The following is a 13,179-nucleotide window of genomic DNA, read 5'->3' as shown; positions in this document are numbered from 1 at the left end:
CCAACTGCCAACACCAACTGCCAACACCAACTGCCAACACCAACTGCCAACACCAACTGCCAACACCAACTGCCAACACCAACTGCCAACACCAACTGCCAACACCAACTGCCAACACCAACTGCCAACACCAACTGCCAACACCAACTGCCAACACCAACTGCCAACACCAACTGCCAACACCAACTGCCAACACCAACTGCCAACACCAACTGCCAACACCAACTGCCAACACCAACTGCCAACACCAACTGCCAACACCAACTGCCAACACCAACTGCCAACACCAACTGCCAACACCAACTGCCAACACCAACTGCCAACACCAACTGCCAACACCAACTGCCAACACCAACTGCCAACACCAACTGCCAACACCAACTGCCAACACCAACTGCCAACACCAACTGCCAACACCAACTGCCAACACCAACTGCCAACACCAACTGCCAACACCAACTGCCAACACCAACTGCCAACACCAACTGCCAACACCAACTGCCAACACCAACTGCCAACACCAACTGCCAACACCAACTGCCAACACCAACTGCCAACACCAACTGCCAACACCAACTGCCAACACCAACTGCCAACACCAACTGCCAACACCAACTGCCAACACCAACTGCCAACACCAACTGCCAACACCAACTGCCAACACCAACTGCCAACACCAACTGCCAACACCAACTGCCAACACCAACTGCCAACACCAACTGCCAACACCAACTGCCAACACCAACTGCCAACACCAACTGCCAACACCAACTGCCAACACCAACTGCCAACACCAACTGCCAACACCAACTGCCAACACCAACTGCCAACACCAACTGCCAACACCAACTGCCAACACCAACTGCCAACACCAACTGCCAACACCAACTGCCAACACCAACTGCCAACACCAACTGCCAACACCAACTGCCAACACCAACTGCCAACACCAACTGCCAACACCAACTGCCAACACCAACTGCCAACACCAACTGCCAACACCAACTGCCAACACCAACTGCCAACACCAACTGCCAACACCAACTGCCAACACCAACTGCCAACACCAACTGCCAACACCAACTGCCAACACCAACTGCCAACACCAACTGCCAACACCAACTGCCAACACCAACTGCCAACACCAACTGCCAACACCAACTGCCAACACCAACTGCCAACACCAACTGCCAACACCAACTGCCAACACCAACTGCCAACACCAACTGCCAACACCAACTGCCAACACCAACTGCCAACACCAACTGCCAACACCAACTGCCAACACCAACTGCCAACACCAACTGCCAACACCAACTGCCAACACCAACTGCCAACACCAACTGCCAACACCAACTGCCAACACCAACTGCCAACACCAACTGCCAACACCAACTGCCAACACCAACTGCCAACACCAACTGCCAACACCAACTGCCAACACCAACTGCCAACACCAACTGCCAACACCAACTGCCAACACCAACTGCCAACACCAACTGCCAACACCAACTGCCAACACCAACTGCCAACACCAACTGCCAACACCAACTGCCAACACCAACTGCCAACACCAACTGCCAACACCAACTGCCAACACCAACTGCCAACACCAACTGCCAACACCAACTGCCAACACCAACTGCCAACACCAACTGCCAACACCAACTGCCAACACCAACTGCCAACACCAACTGCCAACACCAACTGCCAACACCAACTGCCAACACCAACTGCCAACACCAACTGCCAACACCAACTGCCAACACCAACTGCCAACACCAACTGCCAACACCAACTGCCAACACCAACTGCCAACACCAACTGCCAACACCAACTGCCAACACCAACTGCCAACACCAACTGCCAACACCAACTGCCAACACCAACTGCCAACACCAACTGCCAACACCAACTGCCAACACCAACTGCCAACACCAACTGCCAACACCAACTGCCAACACCAACTGCCAACACCAACTGCCAACACCAACTGCCAACACCAACTGCCAACACCAACTGCCAACACCAACTGCCAACACCAACTGCCAACACCAACTGCCAACACCAACTGCCAACACCAACTGCCAACACCAACTGCCAACACCAACTGCCAACACCAACTGCCAACACCAACTGCCAACACCAACTGCCAACACCAACTGCCAACACCAACTGCCAACACCAACTGCCAACGGCACTAACGACACTAAACGCACAAGAACAACAAATCAAGCAACCACTCCGACCACTAGATCACCCACAAAGGAACACAGAACGCACCGCTCCTCCCCTCATTCCAGACGCTTATGACATCACCAACGGCCAACAGCCTGGTCCACCATGACCCCCCACAAGGCGGGGAGCCAAGACCACGTGGTCACATCTGATTCCAACACGGCACCACAACATTCCAGGACTCAGTGTGGGCTTGGAATTCTATCCTGGTGTGGCAGCGCAATGGGAGGTGTTAGGGCACAGCTGAAGAGCTGACAGACAACGGACGTTTCCAAAGGAGGGTGCCAGATTAACTCTCAGCATTCTCTTGCGGGGCTCTTAGGAATGCTTCAAACCCATTTTCACTGCCTAGCTCATTTCTAGAAAGTCCAGTTGAGAAATGCTCACTTTGTCTGGGGAACGCCTCTATGCATCATGAATGAAAAAAAAAATAAAATGGGCACGCGACCGTATGAAAATTACCTCTCTGCTCTTGTTGTCAGCCAGACACCTCAGATGAGCATGACGTGTCCCTGCTCCTGAATGAAGATCCACCCAAGTCTGTGTTCCTCTCTGCTCCATCTCTGGGTCTAAAAGAAACACAGACAGAGATGATTACAAGATCCTTTGTGCAGACGAAAGCACAGAGTGCACACGAATTCTCTTTAGCAAGAACTGCTACTTGAGAATGCATAAAATCCACACATAAATTTACTTTCTTTTTAACCCTTTTTCCTTTGTACATGATTCCACTATTTATACCCTCAATTAATGATTCATACTGCACATGATGTTATGATGTAGAATATTGACAGCAACAGCACATAACTATGACAGAATCCACAGACAGTTTTTTGAGAGGTAGTATGAAAGATGAACAGAAAGGAAATAGATTCATTAAAATAACCTTGTTAATCCTCTCCCCGTCAAAAAAGGAAGACTTCTGGGCACTGTTACCAGCAGCTCCTAGAACACCTTGCACCACAAACTGCGGCACATACATTTTCTTCCCACAGGTCCCTCACCTCCCTCATTAGTTTCAGATTCACTCAGGTTAAAATACATGGATCAGAACAGCCATTCAGTTCTGCTTAGGCAGGATCCCACCGCCGGGATGTCTCCCAGTCCCATTCCCTGCTTTTCCCAGCACCAGTTGGGGAAAGGAACAGCAACTGACATCACCTACCCAGACTTCTGCAGGGCCTTCCATTTGGTCTCACATCACAGCGAGAAGCAGGAGAGCTCTCGTGGTACAAGAGAGTGGTGGGCTGGAGAAATAAAGGCTGCCTCTAAGATGGTGCTTCAAACAACATGTGGAACTGGACATGAGACATGAAAGACAGGGCTACATGCCCCAAAAGGGGGGAAGTTCCAGTTGCTGCAAGCCATCGAGGTAACCAATAGAGGGGCCCTGACTACAGCCTGGGCGGGGAAAGGGACAATAGAGTATACTGGGCTGTGTGGATTAGGTGGCCTGGCACATCTCAACCACAGAAATATAAAGCCTTGGTGGACACTGGCGCACAATGTACCCTAATGCCCTCAAGTCACCAAGGGACACAACCAATATAGATCCATGGAGTGACTGGGGGTTCCCAAGAATTGACTATGTTGGAGGCCGAAATAAGCCTCAATGGTAAAAACTGGCAAAAACACCCTACTGTGACTGGTCCAGAGGCTCCATGTATTTTGGGTATTGATGACCTTAGGATGAGATATTTTAAGGATCCCAAGGGCTATTGATGGGCCTTTGGGATAGCTGCTGTTAACACAAACTGTGTTAAGCAGCTGTCAGCTTTACCTGGTCTGTCAGATGATCCTTCTGCTGTGGGGTTGCTCCAGGTAAAAGACCAAGTGGTACCAATTGCCACCAAAGTGGTACAAGACAGCAGTTCCACACCAATAGGGACTCATTGCTCCTCATTCACAAGCTAATTCGCCAATTAGAGAATCAGGGATTGATTAGCAAAACTCACTCGCCTTTTAACAGCCCCATATGGCCAGTGCGTAAAGCCAATGGAGAATGGAGGCTGACGCTGGATTACCGTGGCCTGAATGAATTCACACCTCCATTGAGTGCTGCTGTACCAGACATGATAGAACTCCAGTATGAACTGGAGTCAAAAGAAGCAAGGTGGTTTGCCATCATTGACATTGCTAATGCCTACTTTTCCATCCCATTGGCTGCAAAATGTAGGTCACAGTTTGCTTTTACCTGGAGAGCTGTTCAGTATACCTGGAACTGTTTACCTCAAGGGTGGAAGCACAGCCCAACCATTTCCATTGGTTGATCCAAGCTGTCTTGGAACAGGGTAATGCTCCCAAACACTTGCAGTATATTGATGATATTGTCGTGTGGGGCCATACAGCAGCAGAGGTTTTCAAGAAAGGAAAACGGATAATCCAAATTCTTTTGCAAGCTGGTTTTCCCATTAAGCGCAGCAAGGTGAAGGGGCCTGCCCAGGAAATCCAGTTTTTAGGTGTAAAATGGCAAGATGGGCATCGACACATCCCAGCAGATGTGACTGACAAAATCACTGCTATGTCTCTGCCCACCAACAAGACAGAGACCCAATCTTTTCTGGGAGTAGTGGGCTTTTGGAGAATGCATGTCCCAAACTACAGCCACATAGTGAGCCCCCTCTATCAGGTAACGTGGAAGAAGAATAATTTCTCATGGGGTCCTAAGCAGCAGCAGGCTTTTGAGCAGATAAAACAAGAGATAGCCCATGCCGTGGCCTTGGGGCCAGTACGGACGGGACAGGATGTGAAAAACATAATCTACACTGCTGCTGGAGAAAAAGGTCCCACTTGGAGTTTGTGGCAAAGAGCTTCAGGAGAGACCCAAGGCCGACCCCTGGGATTTTGGAGTCGAGCATATAAAGGGTCTGAGGAGCGCTATGCTTAAACTGAGAAGGAGATCTTAGCCGTGTATGAGGGGGTTCGGGCTGCTTCTGAAGTAGCTGGGACTGAGGTTCAGCTCCTTCTAGCACCTCGCTTGCCTGTGGCCCCCCTGTCACGAACACAGGTAAATTTTTTTTTAAACCGTGACAACTACCCAGAATGCTGCATCAGGGAATTTTTGCCTAGAACTTTAGAGAACTATTTTTAACTCAGAAAGGTCAGAGATAGAAAGTTCACACTGATTTCTGGGTCACCAGCCTCACCGTACATCAGCATTTTTGGTTTTTAAATGATACATAAAGTTCTCAATGGCACTGCTCTAGTTGGTAGTTCTTTCCCTTTCCGTGCAGCTCGCTCTGTGCATGGCTTGTGAACCGCTATTCAGGCCAGACAGCTGCAGCCCCAAAGACCTGCCATAAATGTACAAATTCTACCAGGATAATGTCTTGGGAGTGGAGAAACAGGATGCGCAGTCATATGGCTCTCACACATACCTTGTACAACCAGCTTGGCTCTGGACTGGGCATCACCAATGTCACAGGTGTACACGTCACTGTCACTTTTCTCCAGATTTCTTATGCTCAGCTGCAGGTCTCGTCCATTCTGTGCCATCTCGTATTTCCTGCCAGGCCTGAGCTCAGCAATGCCTTTCCTCCATATGACGGTGTATGAGCATTTCTCGCACTGAAATGAAAAAATTGTAGTTCCACTTTCTTCAGTTTTCAGATCTGAAAGTTCCTTGATAAAGTAATTAGGTTTTTCTGGAAGGAAAAGAGGGGGATGAGGGTGTGGGACAAAGGGATTTGTTACCCGAACAAGTCTCAAGCATACAGAGGTGTCCTGAATCTCCTTTGCCCTCACTTCTAGAACATCACATAGAGATGCAAAGAATCTAAGAAGTCCACAGAGTCCACCCATTTACATAGGTTTGATAATTCCAGTAGATATCTGGAAAGTTCAATACCATTATACATGCGCTGGTAGGATCTCATCTGATAAACTGCATATAGTTTTGATTACACATATTCAATATAGACTAATTCAGATTGCCATCTTTTCTTGGCTCACTAACAACCAAGATCATAGAACCATAGAATGATCACAGAATCATAGAGTGGCCTGAGTAGGAAAGGACCTCAAAGAGTATCTAGTTTTAAACCCCCTGTCAAGGGGCCACCAACCACCAGACCAGGCTGCCCAGATCCACATCGCACTGGAGAATCATTCGGTTTCCAGATTATTTTAAGGAAAAGATTTTAATCCATCATATTTTCTGAAAACTAAGAATTGATCCTGCTCAAGGAAACAGAAGAGAAAAACATCACCCACAGGCTGCAGATATTTACCTCGACTTCTCTACATGCCATCCCCAGTGTGCTTTTCAACTCACCTTGCACAGTGACCCTGGCTTTTGTTATGGAGTCCTCTGTCTCACAGGGGTACTCCCCACTGTCCTTGGCAGTAGAGTCATGGATGATCAGAATGGCCCCAGTTCCTTCCCTCCTGCTGCAAGTCGTACTTCTGGCTTTTTCTGATTGCTTTGCCATCCTTGTACCACCTGATGTTCAAATCCGGCTTTGACAGCTCACAGCTCAGGCTGATGTCCTGCCCTGCTGCTGCTGTCTTATCCTCCAGCTGTTTTGAAACCTCAGTAGGTTTTCCTGGAAGAAAACATTGCTTTTTGAGTAACATACACTTAGGGTAGGATGCCTCTCTCAAAATACATGCATCTACATGCTGGAGATAAGTTAGAGAGGCACTTGCAACAGACGCCATCCTACAGCCAGCAGTAATCTGCAAAGTACAGACAATAGAATTCCAGGCAGCATTTATTCTCTCTTAAATCTACCCCATTGAGGATGATGAACCATGTCTGAAAACTGCCTCTCTCTTCTCTCCACTCATCACACTGGGAGCCTCGGATGATGCTCTCAGATGCACATGCTCTAGATAGGAATTTGTTGTACAGCTAGATGATGTGAAGGCCATCCCTTCAGCTTATACTTAGAGGATATTTGCTCCCACAGTTCCCTCAACAGATCATTCCTGATTTACTGTTAATGGAACAAGCTGTAGTGAGATGCCCATTTCCAACACTACCCCAGTGCTTTGGGTAGTTCTCACATTTGTGTAAAATGTTTTGTCCTTTTACTTATTTTTAAGAGAAATTCTCAGTGCTTCAAGGTTCAAGTAGAAGGTTGCTATTCACTTTAACCATATTATGAGTTAGCTCTCACGACAATCTTATCAGAAGACAGTTGAAGGAATCAGACCCCAGAATCTCTCCCATCTCATTACCTTTCACAGACAGAGAGGCTTTGGAGGTTAGACCACGGGCAGTAAAAACGACTTCCCCAGCGTCAGTAGGAGTCACACTTTTGATAATGAGAGTATATTTCCGACTCACGTTAGAAGCTTTAAATCGCCCACCATTTTTCACTCTGCTTCCATTCAGTGTCCAGTTGAACTCATCAATGCTTTCATGGGACAGAATGCATTCAAAAGTACAATCTTCTCCCTCCTGGATTTCAGTGGTTTTCAGCCGTTTGGTAATGCCACTATTCAGCTCTGGAAGGTAAGAGATAGGTTAGTATGAGGTTTATATGGAGAAAAGGCATTTGTGACTGACATGAGTAGCAGTACTGGTGTTTTAACTTCGGATTTGCAGAACATGGCTGCATTCCTTACTGATGTATTCTCTAAGACATTCTCCACTCAGAATTACCAGAAAGCTATAAAAAAAAAGAGACATGAATCTCTTGTCTTTGCTCTGGAAGAACTACAATTAGAGCAGCTCAGTCCATGGAGCACAATGAAGATTCAATGAGCTACAGAGGGAACAACCTAACAGAGAGGACAACTCTAGGATGCTGCGTGAGAAAAAGGGTTTTGCCTACGACAATAAATTAAATGTTTCTATTAGCTAATTTGTTACCATCCTACCCCTACTGGTGTTCAAACCATTTCTCCATTTTAGGGATGTTTAGAAAGGAAATATTTCCAGGACATTCTTGATGTGTTTGGTGATTTTCATGGCAAAATGAGATACATTCACATCAAAAGCAATGGGAATTTTCCAGACATCACTGTGCTAAATTGCAGTAATACACTTCTATTGTAGAAACTATTAAGGCTCACGGGGGAATAGGTGTAAGACATAGTGACCACACTGAATGTGCTTTCAGCACTCCTTTACTTTCCACAGTACTTACCCTGAATGCCGACCTTTGACTTGGCAACATCACGGACAATATCACAGGTATAGAAACCTGCATCTGACTTCTCGAAGTCATGGATAAGGGGATATAGGGTCTTCCCAGACTGTACCAGCTCATACTTGTTGCCAGAAGTGAGCAGAACACCGTCCTTCTTCCACACTGGTTTGACCTACTCTTTAGAGACTTCGCATTCCAATTTAATCACACCCCGCTCCTCACCAAAAACATCATCCAAGGACTTCATGAAGACAGCAGGCTTCTCTGCAATTAAAAGGGCAAAACAGAACAATGTGATACAGTAGTTGAGACATTTCCAGTTGCTTTCAGATTTTTAAAGAGGGATAAATAAATCTTTACCAGTACTGACAACACCAATATAGAACCTAAAGCGGTTTCATGTGTGTTGACTGAATGCACTTTATGGAATTCTGAACTAATCAGTAGGAGAATACAGGGAACAGGAGGGACAGCCTGCATTGCCGGTGGGTGGGACTGATATCATATGAAGTAATTGGGATGCAGCTCTTCTAAAGCTGGAGAGCTGGCATTGCCCTCACACGGAGCACAGCTCATACAGCAGGCCACAGGATTAAGAGGATAAGATGCTGAACACTTTTGATTTTCCTGTTTTATTGACTCCTTTTATCTATCTTCTATTTCACACATCAGATGTTTATACTGGGGAAAAAACTTCCACCAAATGCAAAAGAAGGAGAAAGAGGAAATCCTTCAAACTCTGAGCGCATAGAGTAAAAGAACTTAATTGCTGGGGAGAGCAGATTAGAATCACAGTACCCTTAGAATTGGAAGAGACCCTTAAAGGCCATCTAGCCCAGCTCCCCTGCAATAAAAAGGGACATTCACAGCTAGATCAGGTTGCTCACAGCCTGGTCATTAGTCATCCCAGAGGCAAAACACACACTGAATGATCTCTCCCTGCAGTCATAAATCCTTGGAGACAACAGCATTGACACTGCATATTACTGAAGCAGTAAAAGAAACTGCTCTTGTAACTCTCCTTGTGCTAAATAAAATGATGATAAAAAGCAATGGAATGCTTTGGCAGGACACCAAAACCATCCTCCTTCGTTGATATCTGCTGCAATGGAACCTTCCACTGGAAGAAAGCCTCTGATGACTTGTCACCCCAGAGAGGTCAGCTTTAGAAGCAGGACTGCTGCACAATAGAATGAACTGGAGCTCCTTAGCATCTCTTACATCCAGGAGGGCTGTGATCAGACCCACCTATCACCTTCAGGTGCGCTTTCTGACACCTTGTCTGACTTCACTGTCACTGTGCCAGCATCCTCAGGCTTAACCTGCTTCATTGTCAGTGTGCAGCAATTGCCAACGTTCTTGATGTCATTGTAATTGTTGGTGTAAAGGAGGCTGCCATTCAGGAACCATTCCACGTCCTCGTCATCATGGGACAGCTCGCAGGAGAAGACAGCAGAGCTCTCTTCAATTTCTACATCCTGCAGGTTACTTCTACATTGCGGGCTGTGAGGAAACAAGGTGAACTGTTACCACTGTTACTATAAATCATACTGGGATGTGTTAGAATGGTTGGACTAGATGATCTTTGTGTAATCTTCTCAGTGAAGATTATACATTTATAAAGTTAGCAGGAGAGAACGGCAGAAATCAACCCCAAGAAGAGAAATCTGAGGTGAAATAGGACATGTAAGAGACCACCCCCCCTGCTCATACCTTCAGCTGTCAGCGTGGCCTCAGTCTCTGCAATTCCTTGCACTTGTACACACCAGCATCATCGGGCTTCAGCTTCAGAATCTTGAGCTCTGCTGAATGCTTATCCCTCTTGATCTTGTACTTCTCAGAGGGCTTGATGAGTGTGTGGCCTTTGAACCATTTCACAACCTTTGGAGAAGGCCTGAAGTCACAGGACAGGATGACAGAATGATGTTCCAAAGCTGTCTTGTCCTCCAACTTCCTGGTGATTTCTATATGGTAATCTGCAAAGCAGGGGTGGAAGAGAAGAAAGGATGAGGACAATTGGAAGAAGAGGAAAGTCTCTTGCGTGTATTCCATTCCAATTAATGTCATGTTCACAATGGTTCTTTGAACGACTCTAAAGATAAAACAAACGATTGTCTATAGGGAATGCCATTGACTACATTTCTATAAAGTAATACTGTATATTATCTACCAAATGCAAGGTCCAGCTCTTGTTCTGTGCTTATTAAATTGCTCCCAATTGTTGAGGCTTTTATTCAAATAAGAGTGAGTTGAAAATATAACAAGTACTTTAGGGTGTGAATGGAGACTCTTATGCTGGGGACAACAGCAGATAAAAAGCCTGCAAGTTTCTTTCAGATGAAATCAATGACAAACTGCATCAAATTTAGGTGCTACCAAACTTAACCTTGTCTAGTTCAGAAATACAATTAATTTCACCTGATTTGACTTCTTTGGTATAGCCAAGGACAAAACCTCAGCTCTGTAGATCTGAATAGTAAGCACATCACAGCTATTCAAACAGATCTTTGCACAGTGCAGTGTTTTCAAAGCCTGGATATGTTACCTCTGACAAGCAGATTGGCTGTGGATTTGGATTTGCCAATTGAGAACTGAATGGTGCTTGTCATATCAGTGGTGGTTATCGCTATGGCAAGCTGGTGGATGGTGCCTTCTTGCTGCATAATCAAGTTTCTGCCAGCCTGTAAGACTTCCCCACGTAGATACCACTTGGGAGGTTTCACAGAAGGAATGGATATCTCGCATTCAAATTTGGCTTTTTCAGGCTCAGTCACATCCTCATCACACAGCTCCTTTACTAGATTAATGGATTGCTCTTTAAGAAGGATGGAACAAGAGAAAGCAGAGATTTAGAAGGAATGTAAAAAACCCTTACATTATCACCCCACTTACTCACGTCAGCATTACTGCACATGAACACTACACCTATCAGCTCAGAATGCCTTGAAACACCATTAAAAAATAATAGAAAGAAAAGAATGTTGTTAAGAAGTCAGACAATAAGATTGACAACCTGAAAAGAGCCCAGATCTTCTGATTCCCAGTCCAACATCTAAATCAAACCATGACCTTCCCATCCCAATATCAAACTCCTCGCATTACGAAATGGAAAAGAGGTTCATTGAAACACGGACATTGATAATTACTTTGGTTAAATACAGCAACTTAGCTCTGAACAACAAGTTTTCACCTAGTAAAGGTCTCTGTAGCTCAAATGTAATGACTCTACTTAGGAGAAATTCATTTTCCAGGAAGTTCTTGCCCTTATAATTTTAACAGTGGCAAAGCTGGGGACTGAACTCTTGAGTAGTGTGCTAACTCAAATGTCTCCCTTTTCTTTATCACACTTAACATCATATATATACCCTGACATTGTATATATTAAAAAAAAAACCAAAACCCTGTGTTCTTTTCAAACAGCAAGAGAAAATGAAGAAAAGGTCAAGCTATGTTTTTTATCCCTCAACGTTCAAACACAAATCTGAAGTCTAAACGTAGAAAATCAACCTCCTAAGAAAATAATCCATCTTACTTTGCAAAAGTAAATTCCAAAAGAGAAGCTGGATGTTTTGTGGGCAGAAAGGTAGGTAGGTAGGAGTTTTTATTTCTGTGAAAGGCCCTGGTGGTGTTTAACTTCCTTGACATTAAAGCAAAGGATGTTAGCTCGTTTATAACATAAGATAATTTAATCAAAATCATCATCAGAAGCATAATTACCTTTAACTGTAAGATGGGCACAAGATTCACGAGATTCTGCCTTTTCTGCTACAGATTTTATTTCTGATGCATCCTTGACTTGGACACGTGTGTAAGTCAGCAAGTAGCTCTTTCCTGAAGCAGAGAACCAAAGAGTCACTAAGGCTGGAAAAGACCACTAAGGTCATCTAGTCCAGCCACCAACTCATCCCTACCAAACTGTGCTCTTGAGAGCAAACCCACAACTACACTTGGCTTCCTTGAGCAAAGAGCTCTGAGGCACATGGCCAGGCTGAGCATCATCCATCTGGTTTCACAGCATCACTGCCTGTTCTCTCATGTCAATGAAACCACCCATTCCCCCATGTCCACATCCCCACCAAAGTGTAATCTAAACATGGCTTCTACAAGGACTGACCGAATGTGGCCGTCGTCACCTTCAAAGTACCTGATACAGAAGGATCACACTCACTGTCAGACAAAACCTCTTTGGAGAGGTGAACTGACTGCCCTGTTCACCCCCACGTTGGAAATAACTGCACTCATTTCCTACCTGCTCCTGGCAGTGTGGGATGGTGGGATAGCATCACACTTCCCACACTAAGCTTCCCACCTGTCACTTGTTCCACCTAAACCTCAGTCCCAAAACAAAAGGGGAACTCGCTTCTGAACCCTCTTCACTTCATTTCAGATGTCTTATATGCTTGATCTCCAACCCACCCCCCACTCAGGAGAAAGATCCCCCTCTTACACCCTACCATCTTGCTGCATTCTAATGTTGTCATCAGCCTTCAGCTTGTTGTCATCTTTGTACCACTGGGTCTGAACCTCATCGTGTGAAATCTCACAGACAAAAGATGCACTCCCATATTCATTCACTTCCACATCTTCCAGTGGTTTAACAATCTTGATATCTCCAGCTGTGAAATACTAGAGACATATTTGTCAGGGTATTTCCAGAACTGAGTGCAGCATCTTTTCCTTACACATATTTGCATAGAAAATAAGTAGGATTATGTTTTATTCTAAACCATCATCCATTCCTGAGTCATTTCCCTTTTCAACACAGTCAATGCATTATTGCCCTTGAACTTAAAGATAGACTTACTAGCTACAATGGAGCTCCCTGCAAACAGTTTTCATGGAA

At 45.4% G+C, this 13,179-nt stretch overlaps 2 protein-coding genes and 1 long non-coding RNA gene across 4 annotated transcripts; all 3 read right to left on the bottom strand.

Moving 5' to 3' along the window:
• Nucleotides 1-2,532: 2,532 nt before the first annotated feature.
• Nucleotides 2,533-6,465, bottom strand: LOC146756153 (uncharacterized). 2 transcript variants are annotated; one of them, XR_014937598.1, is made up of 4 exons: nt 5,932-6,465; nt 5,616-5,805; nt 3,404-3,485; nt 2,533-2,807 (listed from the first exon to the last, which is right to left on the bottom strand). It is a non-coding gene; the product is annotated as an uncharacterized LOC146756153 (long non-coding RNA). The 2 variants fall into 2 exon arrangements; XR_014937597.1 differs by having other exon boundaries at nt 5,616-6,465.
• Nucleotides 6,466-6,511: 46 nt separating this feature from the next.
• On the bottom strand, nt 6,512-8,567 carry LOC146756152 (obscurin-like). Its single transcript, XM_085524815.1, has 4 exons — nt 8,559-8,567; nt 8,334-8,508; nt 7,420-7,689; nt 6,512-6,782 (listed from the first exon to the last, which is right to left on the bottom strand). Exons 1-4 carry the CDS (start codon nt 8,565-8,567, stop codon nt 6,589-6,591), a joined length of 648 nt encoding a protein of 215 aa, XP_085380941.1. The 3' UTR covers nt 6,512-6,588.
• A 923-nt stretch (nt 8,568-9,490) lies between these two features.
• LOC146756151 (obscurin-like protein 1) lies at nt 9,491-13,179 on the bottom strand. Its single transcript, XM_085524942.1, has 4 exons — nt 12,054-13,179; nt 10,882-11,151; nt 10,050-10,312; nt 9,491-9,839 (listed from the first exon to the last, which is right to left on the bottom strand). Exons 2-3 carry the CDS (start codon nt 10,997-10,999, stop codon nt 10,059-10,061), a joined length of 372 nt encoding a protein of 123 aa, XP_085381068.1. The 5' UTR covers nt 11,000-11,151; nt 12,054-13,179; the 3' UTR covers nt 9,491-9,839; nt 10,050-10,058.

This window comes from Coturnix japonica, chromosome 28 (assembly GCF_054131305.1).
Source record: "Coturnix japonica strain WE chromosome 28, WE-NBRP24, whole genome shotgun sequence".
Lineage (NCBI taxonomy): Eukaryota > Metazoa > Chordata > Aves > Galliformes > Phasianidae > Coturnix > Coturnix japonica.
This window is presented reverse-complemented; position numbering and strand designations above follow the sequence as displayed.

Bases quoted from the DNA above. Each gene is read 5' to 3' on its own strand.
- LOC146756152 (XM_085524815.1), bottom strand. The intron at 7,690-8,333 runs GTAAGTACTGTG...CTTACCTTCCAG, and splicing joins GTCAAAGGTCGGCATTCAGG to AGCTGAATAGTGGCATTACC. The intron at 6,783-7,419 runs GTAATGAGATGG...GTTTTCTTCCAG, and splicing joins AGCCTCTCTGTCTGTGAAAG to GAAAACCTACTGAGGTTTCA.
- LOC146756151 (XM_085524942.1), bottom strand. From the start codon at position 10,999: ATGCAGCAAGAAGGCACCATCCACCAGCTTGCCATAGCGATAACCACC. The intron at 10,313-10,881 runs GTAACATATCCA...CCTGCTTTGCAG, and splicing joins AGCCAATCTGCTTGTCAGAG to ATTACCATATAGAAATCACC.